The sequence below is a fragment of the Typopeltis vanoorti genome, chromosome 5 (genome assembly GCF_054136105.1).
Source record: "Typopeltis vanoorti isolate ZY-2024b chromosome 5, IOZ_Tvanoo_1.0, whole genome shotgun sequence".
NCBI classification, from domain to species: Eukaryota; Metazoa; Arthropoda; class Arachnida; order Uropygi; family Thelyphonidae; genus Typopeltis; species Typopeltis vanoorti.
Genome location: NC_143553.1, coordinates 61,998,203 through 62,013,608, shown reverse-complemented (window position 1 = coordinate 62,013,608; position 15,406 = coordinate 61,998,203). Strand labels below are relative to the sequence as shown.

Below are 15,406 nucleotides of genomic sequence, written 5' to 3'. Positions count from 1 at the left end.
AATAAAAGTTGGCAATTTTCTTCATAAGCATGTTGCCTAATGGTGAAAGTTTCACATCTTTGCTGTTAGTAGCAAACATTAATTATAGATGATATATATATCTGTAATTACCTGAATAGTTTTTCCATTCATAGCTTTAACTACATCTCCTGGTTTTATAGCATGTCCACTAGGCATATTCTCACATAGTGGAATAAGACCTGAAAATTGAATATCTTTCATTTATTAGTTAATAATTTATATATAATTCAGAAATTCCATATGCTGAAACCACCTTTATTCAATGACAGTTCACGTAAACTAAAAGAGGGTTTCACAAAATAATGCTAGTAGTTTAAGTCCAAATATTTATCGAAAAAAAAAATTAAGATACAACAGGAATAAATATTTTTAAAGGTACCTGTGGCATAACTATAAACAACAAATGACACAATAACACAGTAATTAACTTTAATGAAAGTACAGATATTTCATACTGAAAATAACAGTGTAGAAACAAGCAAATCAAATTGATTAGAGAAATATCTGTGCTTTCATTAAAGTTAATTACTGTAGTTATTGTGTTGCTTGTTTCTATGCACTGATGATGTACTGTTATTTTCAGTATGAAACGTGTACTTTCATTAAAATTAATTCCTGTGGTTATTATGTAATTTGTTGTTTTTAGAAATAAATATTGTAAATGATAGTTTGGAATGTACATTTTTTATTTAATAAGTTCAATGAGAACTCCATGGGCAGTTAGAAATACAATCTGTAACTCAGCTCTTGTCATGTATAGTTCAACAGTTAACTGTAGCCACAGAGTCTCTAATTTTATCTTTAATTTTTGTAATAAGCTTTACCTCTGAGTGTACACTTTATCCTTTATATAACCTCATAGAAAAAAAATAAGAGTTTAAGGTTAGGACTACAAGGTGGCTTGGAAATTGCATTTTTCCACCTAACCACTTATCTAGGAGATGGATAACCAATTGATAATGTTGAGAAATGACAAGTCCATATAAGATGTGGGAGAAGTCATTTCTCAACATTATCAGTTTCTTTAAATATACCACTGCTGACACATTTATCAAATGGATTACCTTGACAGGATCTCCTAAATTCTTATGTACCTGAATTGCTAACTCAAATCTTGTTTACCATAAAACATACTTTGAGAAACCAATTTAGCAGTGGCATTCTTTTGTGTAAACAGCGTATTAAGACAGACAGAAACACACACACACAGAGGGAGAGAGAGAGAACAAGTGTGAATATAGGAAATCAGAAATGTAATTTTTACTATGATGTTTATAGAGAGAAACAGGTAAAAATGAGTTTCGTAAGCTTTTCATATAGGAAAGAAGTACACTTCTATGTTTACACAAAGAAGTACACTTTGGGTAAACATATCATAATCCAGATTTTCAAAAGTACTTGCAGCATAGTGATGTCGCAAGTACTTTTGAAAGTTCATTTTATTTAATTTTATTTAATATATAGTAAACACAAGAATAAATGAAATAAAACTTTATTTTAGAGATATTTTGATCTAAGACTAAAAAATCATCTCCAGTGTTCAAAAGTCAGTTCAAAAAAGGAAGAGCATTAATTTTGTTTGAACTGATTAGCATTCTACATTAGTTGAACTTGCCTAAAACTGAAGATGATCTGTTAGGTCTCTGACTGAAATATCTGTGAAATATTTTTAATATGTTCTTATATCTGCATGTATATATCATTTATCGTAATTCAACTTACTCAGTCTAGTTCTTGGAGCCTGTAAACTGTGTTTTATTGTTTTGCCTATTTTGGTGTTTACTGTATGTGCCAAAGGAAGTTTTAGAATAAAAGTTCTCAAAGTTTGGATATTAATGCAGCAATATTTCCTGAGATTAGGGAAGTGCTTCACTATTGATGCTAACTCTAAAAACCTTCAATTACAATCTCCTTTGGATTTGTAATGGCTTCTTGTATCCACCCTTGCTCTCATCCATTTAATCTCCAGCATGAATGAGGTCCGCTGTGGTAACCTACTACCAGTCCTGAACTGCCACAGTGATGGCAGCATATGTATTTCTAATGTTCTTCTAGGTAGATGTTTCATAGTTCTTCCTGTCTGTTTATAGCAAGCCAAGAATGCAGGGACATCACTTTATACACTTCAGGATGCTACAAAGAACAGAGTTTGATCTTAGAAAAATGGATGAAGGCTGCTAGTTCAATATTTGTTTTAAATAGTGGTGTAAAGATTATGTAACACTTACACTATTTCATATACTCTGAATACAGGGAATGGGAACAATTTTGCTGTGATCTTTGACATCTTTGATGTATTAATGTATCACCAAAGGGGAATAGTGTGTATATTTTACTTATTTTATAGAGTTGTAGCCATTAGGTAAAAATCTGTGGCAAGGATAGCCGAGTTCTTTGGTACGAGCTATTTCACTAGAACAGAGAGACCTAGTTCTATGCATTAGTGTTCTGAGTATACCATACTGATGGGCTGGATGATGGTGTCCCTATTTATGTAAGTATCATATGTAAGAAAGTTTGACTTTTTATAATGAGAACTGATAGTGAACCATTTGAAAGGCACATTAGTTGCAATATAGCTTTTGCCAAAGAACTCAACTATCTTTGACAGAGCTTTTTTAGACAATGGCTATAATCCCTTTAATAATAGAAAAAAATACTACTCCCACCTCTCAGTGGCATACATCAAGGATCATAGAAAAACTATTCTCATAACCTTTATCTGAAATATGTGATACTGCATAAATATAATATTTACACCACCAGATACATAAGAAACATTAATGCACTACAGAAAATGAATTAAATAACTAGCAAATGGGGGACCAAATAGCAAACATCATCATCAATACAGTGCAGCAAGTTGTGCCATACTGATGATGTTTGCACATTACTGGCACCACCTCTGCACAACTACCTAGATCAGGAGTCAGCAACGCAGTGCCCACAGTGAATTTTAGTGCGCCCTCAGAGAAATTACTGTAAACTGCTTTATTTGTGCCTATTAAGATGAGAGCCCACTGATCATAAGTAGTTTGAGTTGTTGAAGTCATCTAGTTTTCAAGTTATCAATGTGACTGCTCTCACTACCCTTCACACCACTTCTAAACATTGTTAGAACCTTATGTTTTTTAGTATATGTATTTGTTGAATCACTCCCGCTATAAGGGAAAATAAAAAATACTTTGTTTATTTACAAAGATATTTTTAATCATTTATAATGGATAAATGTGAAAGGAAAAGAACATACTATTTTAATGATGATTGGGAGGACGAGTATTGCTTTATCAATCTTAATGGCAAATGTATTTGTTTATTATGCAATAATAGTGTGTCTATTTCTAAAAAAAGTAATATAGAAAGACATTTCAAAAACATTCATGCCAATTTTTATTTCAACTACCCAGTGAAATCCGAAATAAGAAAAAAAAAAGATTTTATCTTTGAAATCATCCATTACTAAACAGCAAAGTTTTTTTACTAAACCATTGCAACAGTCACATCTTTTAAACTTTCACATTTGCTAGCTAAGAAGAAAAAACCATTTACAGATGGAGATTTAATTAAAGAAGCTATGTTAGAAGCTGCAGATTCACTTTTTGAAGATTTCAAAAATAAACTGAAATAGTTTCAGCTATAAATACATTGCAGTTATCAGCAAGAACTGTAATTAGAAGAACTGAATCAATTGCAGTTTATTTAGAAACAGAATTAGCAAATGATATGGAAAAATGTGTTTTCTTTTCGCTACAGCTGGATGAATCAATAGACATAACAGATACATCACAATTAGCAATTTCAGTGAAAATGATATTTGATGATTTTTCTACAAAAGAAGAATTTTTTAAAATTCTTCCATTGAAGGGACACACTAGAGGAGAGAATATATTTTCCATTTTTAAAGATTTTGTACTATACAAAAAATTACCAATTCACAAATTAACTTCAATTACTACTGATGGTGCTCAAGCAATGACTGGTAAGGAAAATGGATTTATTGGCTTATGCAGACAGGACCCTTTATTTCCTAAATTTATTGCATATCATTGTCTTTATTCATCAGGAAATGTTATATGCTAAAACTGTCAATTTTAAACATGTAATGTCAATTGTAACAAAAATTCTTAATTCGATAAAATCAAAAGCAACTCAACACAGGTTATTTAAATTACTTTTGAAAGATGAAAATGCTGAAAATGATGACCTACTATTACATACTGAAGTGAGGTGGTTGAGCAGAGGTAAAATACTTGAGCGATTTATTATTCTATTGATACAAGTAAAAGAATTTATTACATCAAGAGGCAATTTTTATGAAGAATTAGAAAATAAAAATTGGTTAATAGATCTTGGATTTCTAACAGATATAATGGCAAAATTTAATGATTTAAATCTACGATTACAAGGGAAAAATTCCCATATTGCTGATATGATTAGTGCAGTCAATGATTTCAAGTGTAAGTTGAAACTATTGAAATCCCATCTGATGAAAAATTCTTTGTCACATTTTCCAAATGTAAAACATATCAATGAAAGTTTGAATAATGAAACATTTAGCACTACATCATATATAAAAATCATAGACACACTATTAGAAGAGTTTTTCTTCCTGCTTTCAAGATTTTGCGACTTTAGAACCTGTTGTTAGATTTTTCCTAAATCCGTTTAATGTTACTGAAGATAACATACCAGCTAAAATTTCCAATTACTTTGAGCAAAGTAATACAGAAGACTCGGAAATGGAAATAATTAATTTACAAAAGAACATAATTTTAAAAGCTCATCGTGATGACAAAATGTTCTGGAAGTTAGTAGATAGAAATACTTTTCCTATTCTGAGAAAATGCTCACTAAAAATGTATTCATATTGTGCAACTACATACAACTGTGAGACCCTGTTTTCAAATATGGCATATTTGAAATCAAAATATCGATCTCAACTTACAGACTCACATTTGGATAATTGTTTAAGGGCAGGTACTTCAAACTATATGCTTGATTATAAAAAATTAGCATTAGCAGATGATGTACAAGGCCTGGTTTCTCATTAAATCCTATTGAATTTATATTTTTTTGTATTCATTTATTATTTTATTTTTTATGGTATTTTACATTCATTCATATATGACAAAAATATGTTGTAAAAGCGAGTTAAATAAAATAATGTTAAAATTTGAAATCTCATTTTTTCTTAAAAACAACTAATCATAGAATTTCTAAGCTTGAAAAGAGAGAAAAAATGCCTGTGTCATGAGCCCTCCATAATTTTCAAATTTTATATTGCACTCTTCATATTATATTAAAAAGGTTGCCGACCTCTGACCTAGATGAATATCACTGGCAGCACTTTGTAAACACAGCATATGATGCCAATATAATGCAGCCAATTAACACACTCCAAATTCTGAAAAATTTCTTATTCCTAGGCTTGATTTTCAGCAGTTCAACTCACCACCTAAACACAAAACATCTTTCCTCAACTCCAGCTGGCTTTCCTCTTCCAATTCTGCCAACCAAGCTGGAAGAGATGGGGAGGGATCCATTTTCTGTAAACAATGATCTAATGCAAATCTGTCTTTTAACCAGTTAACCATCTCCACAATGTCCAAATACCACGGATCTTTTCGTAACCAGTTCAACTTCCAAGTAGTGTAAAGGTCACATCTCCTTCTCAGTAACTCAAAACCATAATGATGCACATTTTCTCTCCTACAGAATGCCTTCCTTCCTTTTTTTAGCTAATCTCAAGCTTGTGTACTTGAACATTATAACAGTAGCTGTAGGATAATTTCTGGAGCTTCTGCTATTCTATTTCCATGCAAACTACTGTTTCTACTCTCCAAATCCAGACTCCTGCTCAATACAAAAAATATTCTTAATGGAAAGAAGACTTTCATACCCTGTGGCATTCAAAGTTCCTGCCCACTAAACAATTCTTGATTTAAAAATAAATATCACAAGGCAGTCTAAGAAAAAAAATTATACCTATTGAAAGTGACTTGAGCTAAGAACTCAAGTTATATTCAGCACACAATCAGGCATACAAAAATGCAAAAAGACATTAACAAATCCAAATCTGCCTTTCAAAAAGCCAATTGCAGAAAACATACCACCTGTATAACTGGTAGCTGTGTCTTCTATATCCTTGCAAGACTAATGGTTGCAACTGTGCTCTGCGTGTGTGTGTGTGTAAGTGGGTGAGAGTATATTTTTACTTACTTTCCTCACTCATGAACTCCGAGCGGTAAAAAAAAAATAAAAAGATCACTTGAAACTAAACTCTTAAATATAGACTGCACACAGGTCTGTATTCCAGGATCTCATATGTAACTTCAACTCTTAAATTAACCTATTTAACTATTAAACCCATTAAGAGATTGAGTCTTCACACTTTTGTGACCAAAATAAAATTCTTTGCTCGATTAGTGATAGCCTTGGGCCAGCTATCTCGGATTGGGTACCAGTGGAGATTGAACTTATTATGAATTGAAGTTAGACAGGGCTAAATGGCCTCACCTACTCCCTATATATGGGAATAAAAAAGCTTTAGCTGATTTTTTTTTTAATTTTTGAATTTACAAATAACACAAATATATATATGAAATCAACACAACTTATCTATGCATGCACCAATGTATTCTTCATATTACATCAAGAAGAAACACTTTGATGTGCACAGCTTCCTTTGAATATTGTCCTATATGGACAAAACTCCATATAGGACCATATTGTCTCCTACAGAACTTTTCTTCCTTCTTGAGTTCACACAAGTGAAAGACTAACACCAAACTGCTCTCTATATCAGCGCTTCCCAAACTGTGGGCCACGGCCCCCTTGGGGGCCGTAGGTTTTGTTGAGGGGGGGCCGTGAAATAATGAAAACAAATTTAAAATGTTTTAAGACTAAGTAGATTTTTTTATTTTAAAAGAAACATATTTAACTTTTATTATTTATATTTTGGTATTTTTAAAATTTTAATGGAAAAATTCACACATTGGTGTTGATTCACAAACTTTGCTTCCTGGGTATTTCGGCACTTAATGAATATTAGTAAATATTGCTTATTCGCATGTTTCATTTCAAAGCAGTGGTTAATTGTATTTACTTCGAATACTCTCCAGGGAAGCTCCAAATCTTCCTGTCCCTTTCATCACGCGTATGTAATCAGGGACTGTTGATATTGACTTTATATACATATCAAAACTCGTTTTATATTATCACTGTCATCCAAGCTAGTTTTCTGTTACCAATAAAAGTTTCCCAAGTTCATGTGGGGAGACAGTAACTCGCTTGCAGTGGTAAACAACACACCCTCCCTAACAGCCACTATGCTGCAGAGGCAATAAAAACAAGTACTTTTATTATGCCAGTGAATAAGATATGAGGAGTCTGTGTAATATATTTCTCAACAAATAGTGCAATTAGAGACAACTGGGATATAAACACACTAATTAATGAATCACATGTCCCCTCATACAGAAACTATGCTGTATAGACTGAAACAAAACCATATGTTGCATGGGCAAACACAGTATCTAACTAAAAACTATTGTTATTAATTAGATGTGTGTGAGTTCGATTTTCCAAGGCACCAATAAAATTCAACCGAACGAACATGTTAAAATTCGTAAAAGTGTTAAAACTAAGTAATATATAATGAATGTTATATCAGTTTCACATATGGAATTCGGTTGAAGAGAGTTAGCATTTCAACTCAATTGTCAGCTATGCTTTTATCTTTCGGTTGCAAGATCTTTTGTTAACACCGCACCAATCATATGCACGTTTTAATAACATGCCTTTGCTGTCTGTTTCGCGTTAGGCTTAATTACCGTAAAGGGAGAAAAGTCACAAAAGAGAAAAATGTTCCAGGTCTAGGGATTCCCTTATTCAGGTAATATTCACTAATTTCATGTTATCAGTCTGTGGTGTGCCAGAATCAGTAAGTGGTGATATTATTTGATCTATTCTACGTTAAAAATTTTATCCCTGAGATGGATAAGTGGCTGATAAAAAATAAAAAAAAAAATACTGCGAACAATCAGAAGAAGCAGAAACAGACTCAAAAAAAAAAAGGACAGTATGTCATATTTTACCAGAACAGCCCGTCTTCAGAACCAAACGGTAAGAGGCAAAAAATGTAATATATGCATTTGATTTTTGCAATATAAATACAATATTATAATAATATATCTCTATTACGATTTTTTTTTGAGGGGGCCGTGAAATATTTTAATATTTGCAAAGGGGGCCCTGACATCCAGAAGTTTGGGAAGCACTGCTCTATATGACAGCAACATAAGAAAAGCAAATTCTTCTTGTATCTTAAAATCACAGAATGCTGAAGAAAACATATCCTGATTTTATTCAAGGCACTTCTATAACTTCACTTTCTATATGAAAGTAACAGCAAAACTTCACTGAATACACTACTAAAACCTTATCAACCATATCATCACTTTAGAATGAATTAGCTTTCTATGCGAAAGGCTCAACATTCTCCTTAAAACTTATCAATAGTTTGGTCACTTCAAAACAACTCTGCTTTCTATATGAATCTGAAAAAATATGGCAACAGTTAAAAATCACCTGTAAAATCTTACTCTCTTATTATTTATTCTTATTATTTACTCTATATTTAGTCTATATTCTCTTATCTTTACCTCTTGATTATTCTTAATTATACTAAAACTTTATCTTCAATCTTAATTCTCTTAACTTCAATATCTCACATGGCCGATCTATACTTACAAGAACGATGCTAGTGGTTTGTGGGACAAAGGAATTACTAATGGCAGATACCTATTCCTTTGTCTCACACTGGTTCTATTCCTTTTTCGGATTCAGGGAAAATTTATTTTTCACTGCGCCACCCCGAATCCTAGATTAACAGATAGTGTAGAATCGAGGAACCAGAACACAGTTTAGCATACAATCTTATGTTACTAAGAGTTACGTTTGCAGTGGTAGTCTCTATAAATTAATCTCCCGCTGTGGTCCGTAATTTATGAGCAAGTGCAACAGAGAAGAAAATCAGGCAAGTCATCAGTTAAACAAAAAGAACAAAACATTTAATTCAATTGAAACATTGTACATACTATGAATTCACTCTTAATATTTAATCTGCAATTGCTAATGAATGAGCACTAATTTACTTAGATTCTCAATATCTATCTTAGCATGCATGACAAAGAACTTCAGTTAAGGTTTACAATTTACATTTGAAATATCACACTTATTCATTAATACTAAGGACAATTATTAGCTGAATTATTACACTAGCTTCATGTGCTCTTATACAATTTCTTCTCACAAATTGCTCTGAACTTTTTCTATCATTTAAAAGACAATTCTTAGGCTCCACGTGCTCTCAATTATTTTACTTAACACAATACTCAAAATTCTCATTATTACTTTATCATCCAAGGAAACATTCTCTAGAGTCCTTCTTAAACTTTACATATATCCTTCTAATACACATATACACATAATAAAATTATCTGGCCACTTTACATATCTCGTCTGGACAATTACTTTCGACACCATGTTCCTTCTGCTTTTTTTGAGGCATTATTCATAGGTTCAATCTGCACTTACTTCTGCCGCCGAAAATAGGTAGACGTTGTTCCATGGTGAACTCGTTCAACATCATAACGACATCTCCGTAAGCATCGGTGAATACCTTCTGCTGGGCTGGTCGCCGACTGGTAAATTGTTGGGAAATCTATGGCAAAGTTCCTCCGTCATTGTCTCGAATCTGTGGGGAATGAGGGGACGCCATGAGGAGGCTCCATACACATCAGCAAGACCGCCCGAAAAACTCCGGAGCGTGACTCCACACAAGAGTCAGAATAAAACTCCACCTCAGAAGCACAAGAACACAAGAGAATCAGAGAATAAGAGCTTCCTTGGCGTTCCACGATTTTTTAAATTGCGTGCCACACGTTCACTTCACGTCATCAATTACTCCTCCCATTTTTCTCAGCGTCACCTCACGCCACTCAGTACTGTGCACCACACACGGAGATCTTAGCCTACTCTTCTGCGCGTATGGGTGTGTGGGGGGGGGGGAACTTATTTGCTTATGAAAGGGTGCACCTGTACTCTTTGATGCACGTGTTTGGATTCCGGCCATTTCTATTTAATCGGATTATCTCTTTCTCCCAGCAATTTATAAGTACTTACACTTAAGCAGTTTACAATTCATAATACTTTACAATATCACATATAAATTGAAGGATTCTCAGCTTAGTAACATTTTAGTGAAATTTACAAGAGTTTAGTATATTCTGGTACATCAATAATTGATGTACCAGAATTTCCTTCAGACTTAACATGCAAGCCCATGTTAAGTCTGAAGGAAACGTAAATTAATTTAATTTTTGTTTAATTCAGAACTTAACGCACCTATCAGGTTGAGAATCCTAAATAAAAGAAACTCGACCGGACCCATCTCTATATGAACTAGAATTCAATAAAGTTATTTTCAGCTTCATCTAAAATAAATCCTATATGGATTAATGACTACAGTAAACTTATCTCTTTACAGAAGGATATCCTCTCAGTTTTTCATTTCTAACATTTTTTCTAATCTCTGTACAGTTTTCATATATTATTGCTGTTATATGGACACCTCCATGGAGTCTGAAGACTCATCACGAGAGACCCAAACTATCCACACAATATATCATACCTCTCCTTGAACCCATTAACAGACAAAGCAATCACAACTGATTCTGGCAACCCATTCCACTCATTCACAACTCTCTGAGCAAAAAATCTAGTCCTCACACCCTTACTAACCACACCTTTATTCAACTTCCAGGGATGACCCCTTGTTATGGCCCTAAGTGCTGTAACATTTCCTTTCTATCAATCCTATAAAACCCTTTAAGCAACTTAAATGTTTCCATCATATCCCCTCTTTTATCAACCAACTTCTGCAATCCATATACCCTCAATCTATTCTCATAGGGAACATTCCACAGACCACTCCCCACCTTGGTCAGTCACTTCTGAATCTTCTCCACCACTTTCTCATTCCTGAGAAAGCCAGGACACTAGACTTGAGCACAGTAATCCAGATGTGGGCATACTGAGGCCATGTAAAGAGAATAACAACTTCCTTACTTTACTTGTAAATGTGTTCTTCAATAGCCAAGTAATCTTATGGGCTACCTTAGCAATATGTCCTCTAAACATTAGCTCTCTGTCTACCACCACCCCGAAAATCTCTAGCTTCATCTATTTCCTGGATTACAGTGCCATCAGTGTGATACACAGCTTGTAATCTATTTATCCCAAAATGCATAACTTTGCATTTCTTGACATTAAACTAACACCCATTAGCTTGTGCCCATACTGACAGCCTATTTAAATCATCCTGCAAGCTTTCCACATCGCCTTGATTAACTATTACTCTATCTAATCATCAACAAACAACTGAATATTTCCTTTCAAGTTATTTCCTATATCATTTATGTACAAATTAAACAGCAATGGCCCCAGCACTGAACCTTGTGGCACACCACTAGTCACCTGTTTTCGCATCAATTCTGCCTCTCCATATACCATTTTTTGATATCTGTCCAGCAGCCACCCTCTTATCCACTTAACCAGTGTCATATCCATCCCCATTTGTTCTAATTTGTGTAACAGTGTTCCATACATATTCTGTCAAATGTCTTTGCAAAATCATCATGTAGCCATTTCCTTTATCCAACTCAGTTGTTACTCTATTAAAAAAAGTTAGTAAATTACTAAGGCATGACCAACCCCTCACAAAGCCATACTGACTCTCATACAGTATATTTTTATCTACCCATTCTTGAATTCTCATTTGACCAATTTTTCTAATACTTTTACCACCACACCTGAGATACTGATTGGTCTATAATTTGCTACTGTAGTCTTAGAATCCCCCTTATGCAAAGAAATATTGTCCTCTTTTCACTCCCTTGGAACTCTACCAGAGAAACAGCTTATTCAAAGGCATTGCCAGTTCTCTTGCACATTCTCGCAAAACCCAAGCTGATATCCCATTTAATCCCACAGCTGTATTTATATTGAGATTCTGAATATCCTAAGAACCTCCAATTCTTCCACTTTTGTCCCCACATTGGTGTTTTTCACATATGTTAAAGCAGTAACCTCACTAGGAGATGATATACCCTTGCAAAGTGGTCACTCAGTAACTCAACTATTTTATCTGCTTCTGTCACTTCATGACCACCATCACTAATTAAGGTTATTAATCTTCCATAGTCATTCTTCCTCTTACTTGCCACATAATGAAAAACCTCTTCGGGATTTCCTTTAGCCTGCTTGGCTAGATTCTTCTCATAATGTGATTTTGTCTTCCTTGTCATGCTGGTCACCTTTCTCTTTATATACCCTCCATACCATTTTCTTCTTCTGCAGCTCATGCTTAATGGTATTATTCATTCATCTAACCCCTACCTGATTAACCCTCCTTACCTTAGGTATACAATTTAATACTGCTTCTTCTAGATGATCCTTAACTATCTCCCATGCACCACTAACATCCTTACCCTGCAGTATTTTATGCCATGGCACAGATTTAAGCTTCTTCCTAAGTTTGTCATAATCAGCCTTGTAGTTCCACATATACCCCATCTTGACAGACTATTCCTCATGTTTTAAATTCTCCCAAGTCAAAACTGTATGGTCACTTTCACAAAGTGACCATGCAGTCACTTGCTGCTTCAAGTAATTGTCTCTTAGTAGGTGTATAAATTCCATTTCCTTTCTGCCCTGTGATCTCTCTTCCTTCCTTCCTTTCATTGTACTAATTTGGCAATGCATATTTTCCAGGTCATCCATGGAACTCCCTGGCCCATAGCAACAACCAACTGTAGATTTTGTCTTACTGGCCTTAATCTCACACCAGACTGCTTCAAATGAATAGCCACCTTTCTACCTACCTTCAATTCTTTCTGGCTGCAATTCGTCTGCTATCATCAGCAGCTTCCCCCCATCCTATCTTCTCTATCTTCCCTGAAAATACTAAACCCTTCACATTCTATCCCTGTAACTAAATTATCTGTCGTTAGCCAAGTTTTGCTAATATTGAAGACAGAAACTACACAGCTTTCTCCTGCTGTGTTCCTTTTCTACTCCATGGACAGCTGAATGTCTAGCAACAATTGATAACATTCTTTTCACTGCTGCACATGCTAGAAATGCAACTAAGAAACTTTCGGCTCAAGCAATACAACATGCAAAACCATTACTCCTTTCCAGAATTGGGCTTGAAATGACAGAGTTCTTTCTTCACAGTACAGAAAAGTTTATTTAATTATAATTTCAGAATGAAACAAGTACAGTTAATAACATTTCTTACTTTCAAAATATTTTATCCACCAAGGTAAGTTGATTTAATCACTTCCGATAATATTATTATTATATGGCACCTCCAGGGAGTCCAAAGACTCGTTGAGGGAGGGTACCCACTCTACAACTCCCTGTCTCCACTCAATCCACCAAATACAGCTAACCACATCATCTACACCAATGCCATCTGCTGCCCACCACCACAGTATTTTCACAGACAATCACAAAACATCCATGCCCATGGCAGGATTCGAACCAACAGCCTTTTAACTGGACAGCAGATACCAGGCTGGCGATATTATAATGGTGACTTTTGCTTCCTTGCTATTAACAAGTGTAAACAATGTTTGTTTATATACAAATGGCACCAATATCACAAACTTAGACAGCTCATACAAAATCATAATTATACTTTAATATCTAATCTCTTTCGCACAATTGGAAGAACGACGGTACGTTGCACTATTCGATTGGAAAAGGCCTAAGTTCGATTCTCGTCATGACGGGAGGAATCTTTATATGGACTTTTTCAATCGAAGGTGAGTTAACCGATCTCATACAAAGGTAGCAGGGTTTTTTTCTCCCGGAAACTCGGGTTTTTCATCCCGCACACAGACAAATCGGCCCTTCAGAACACATGCAATTTACAGACAAAAAATATTAGCTGTGGTGGTGGGCAGTAGATGGCGCTGATGTAGATGATTGGTAGAAGAGGATCGCAGTAGTGGTAGAGATGGAGAGTTGTACAATAGGTGTCCTCCCACGATGAGTCTTCGGACTCCTTGGAGGTGTCACGAATAATAATAATCATAATAATAATCTAAATATATTTTATAACTAAGAAAGACTAGCAGCCATAGATAAGAATAACACTGCAAAATGTCTTGCTCATAGAATACAAATTGGAACATACGTTTAACTACTTCATAAAATGTTTTTTTTACTAACTTCTATTCATTTATATATTTTAAACTTGTGGGATATCTGAAGTTTAACATAGATATCTTACAGTGCTGATTTGTATTTCTGTCGTTCTCTCTCATCCAGATGGTATCATCATACTGCTTCCCAGTTATTTGAGTTGTTAATGTACCAAATCTCCAACCAAGATCATGAGTCTGAATCCTACTGGTATGGATGTTTGCGATTGTCTTTTAGGTGAGAGATGAATTTCATCACCCAGTGTGAGACTACTATCCTATTTAGAGGACCAAAGTGATTTGAAGAAAAATTCCATGTTTTGTCTCTTAGAGCAGGCTTTCTGGGCTATGTAAAAATAAATAAAAAAGTATAAAAATAAAATATGATAAAGATCTTAGCCCACCCATAGTACTGATGTACTATAGGTTTCCAACCTTTCACGAGTGGGAGGAACAGTGTGTGTGTGCGTGCGCATCTGTATATAACACCAAAAAATATAGCTGACCACTGGTATAGACAACCAAGGCAAATCAATACTAGAAAAAAGTACACTACCTGCATCCTGTGAAGGAGAAATCAGAAGAAAAAGAGGAAGAAGAATTAAATAATCTATACACTCTCTACTTGTACATAAAAGTTATGATTTGGAACCAATACCCATTTCATATCATCTATACATGACAGTATTTTTAAGGAAATTACAATGTAGACTAAATATTAATTACAATAAATTTAATTAATATTTCCAATATTCAGCAAAGTCAAATTGCCATCATCCAGGAACAATGTAAAAAATAATATGTGCATGCTGGAACTACACCGGGTAGGTGAGACTGAAACATGGCAAAGGTGAGCCTAAAATCATAAATAGCATTCTCTGGTGAGCTAGAATGAGTGTTCTTTGCTAGCACTTAAAAAATACTGATATAAACAGTCATGTATAAGCCTTACCACCAATCATTGATACGCTTTTTATACTCATCTGGGATCTATCCTCCAAAGCATGGAAGCAAGCATTTTCAGTCCATTCCAAAAATGAGAGATATAGTCAATTCTCAGTACAGCAATACCATTTATAACAAACCCACTCACTATAACAAATCATTAAAAA

At 34.3% G+C, this 15,406-nt stretch overlaps 1 protein-coding gene across 2 annotated transcripts in view; it reads right to left on the bottom strand.

Annotated features, from left to right (window-relative positions):
* LOC150106468 (cytosol aminopeptidase-like) overlaps window positions 1-15,406 on the bottom strand; it is a 245,362-nt gene that overhangs the window by 86,217 nt on the left and 143,739 nt on the right. For both annotated transcript variants that reach the window (XM_090393141.1, XM_090393142.1), the window contains one exon: window positions 112-200. In XM_090393141.1, coding sequence (XP_090249267.1) covers window positions 112-200 — 89 coding nt within the window. The remainder of the gene's footprint in view (window positions 1-111; window positions 201-15,406) is intronic.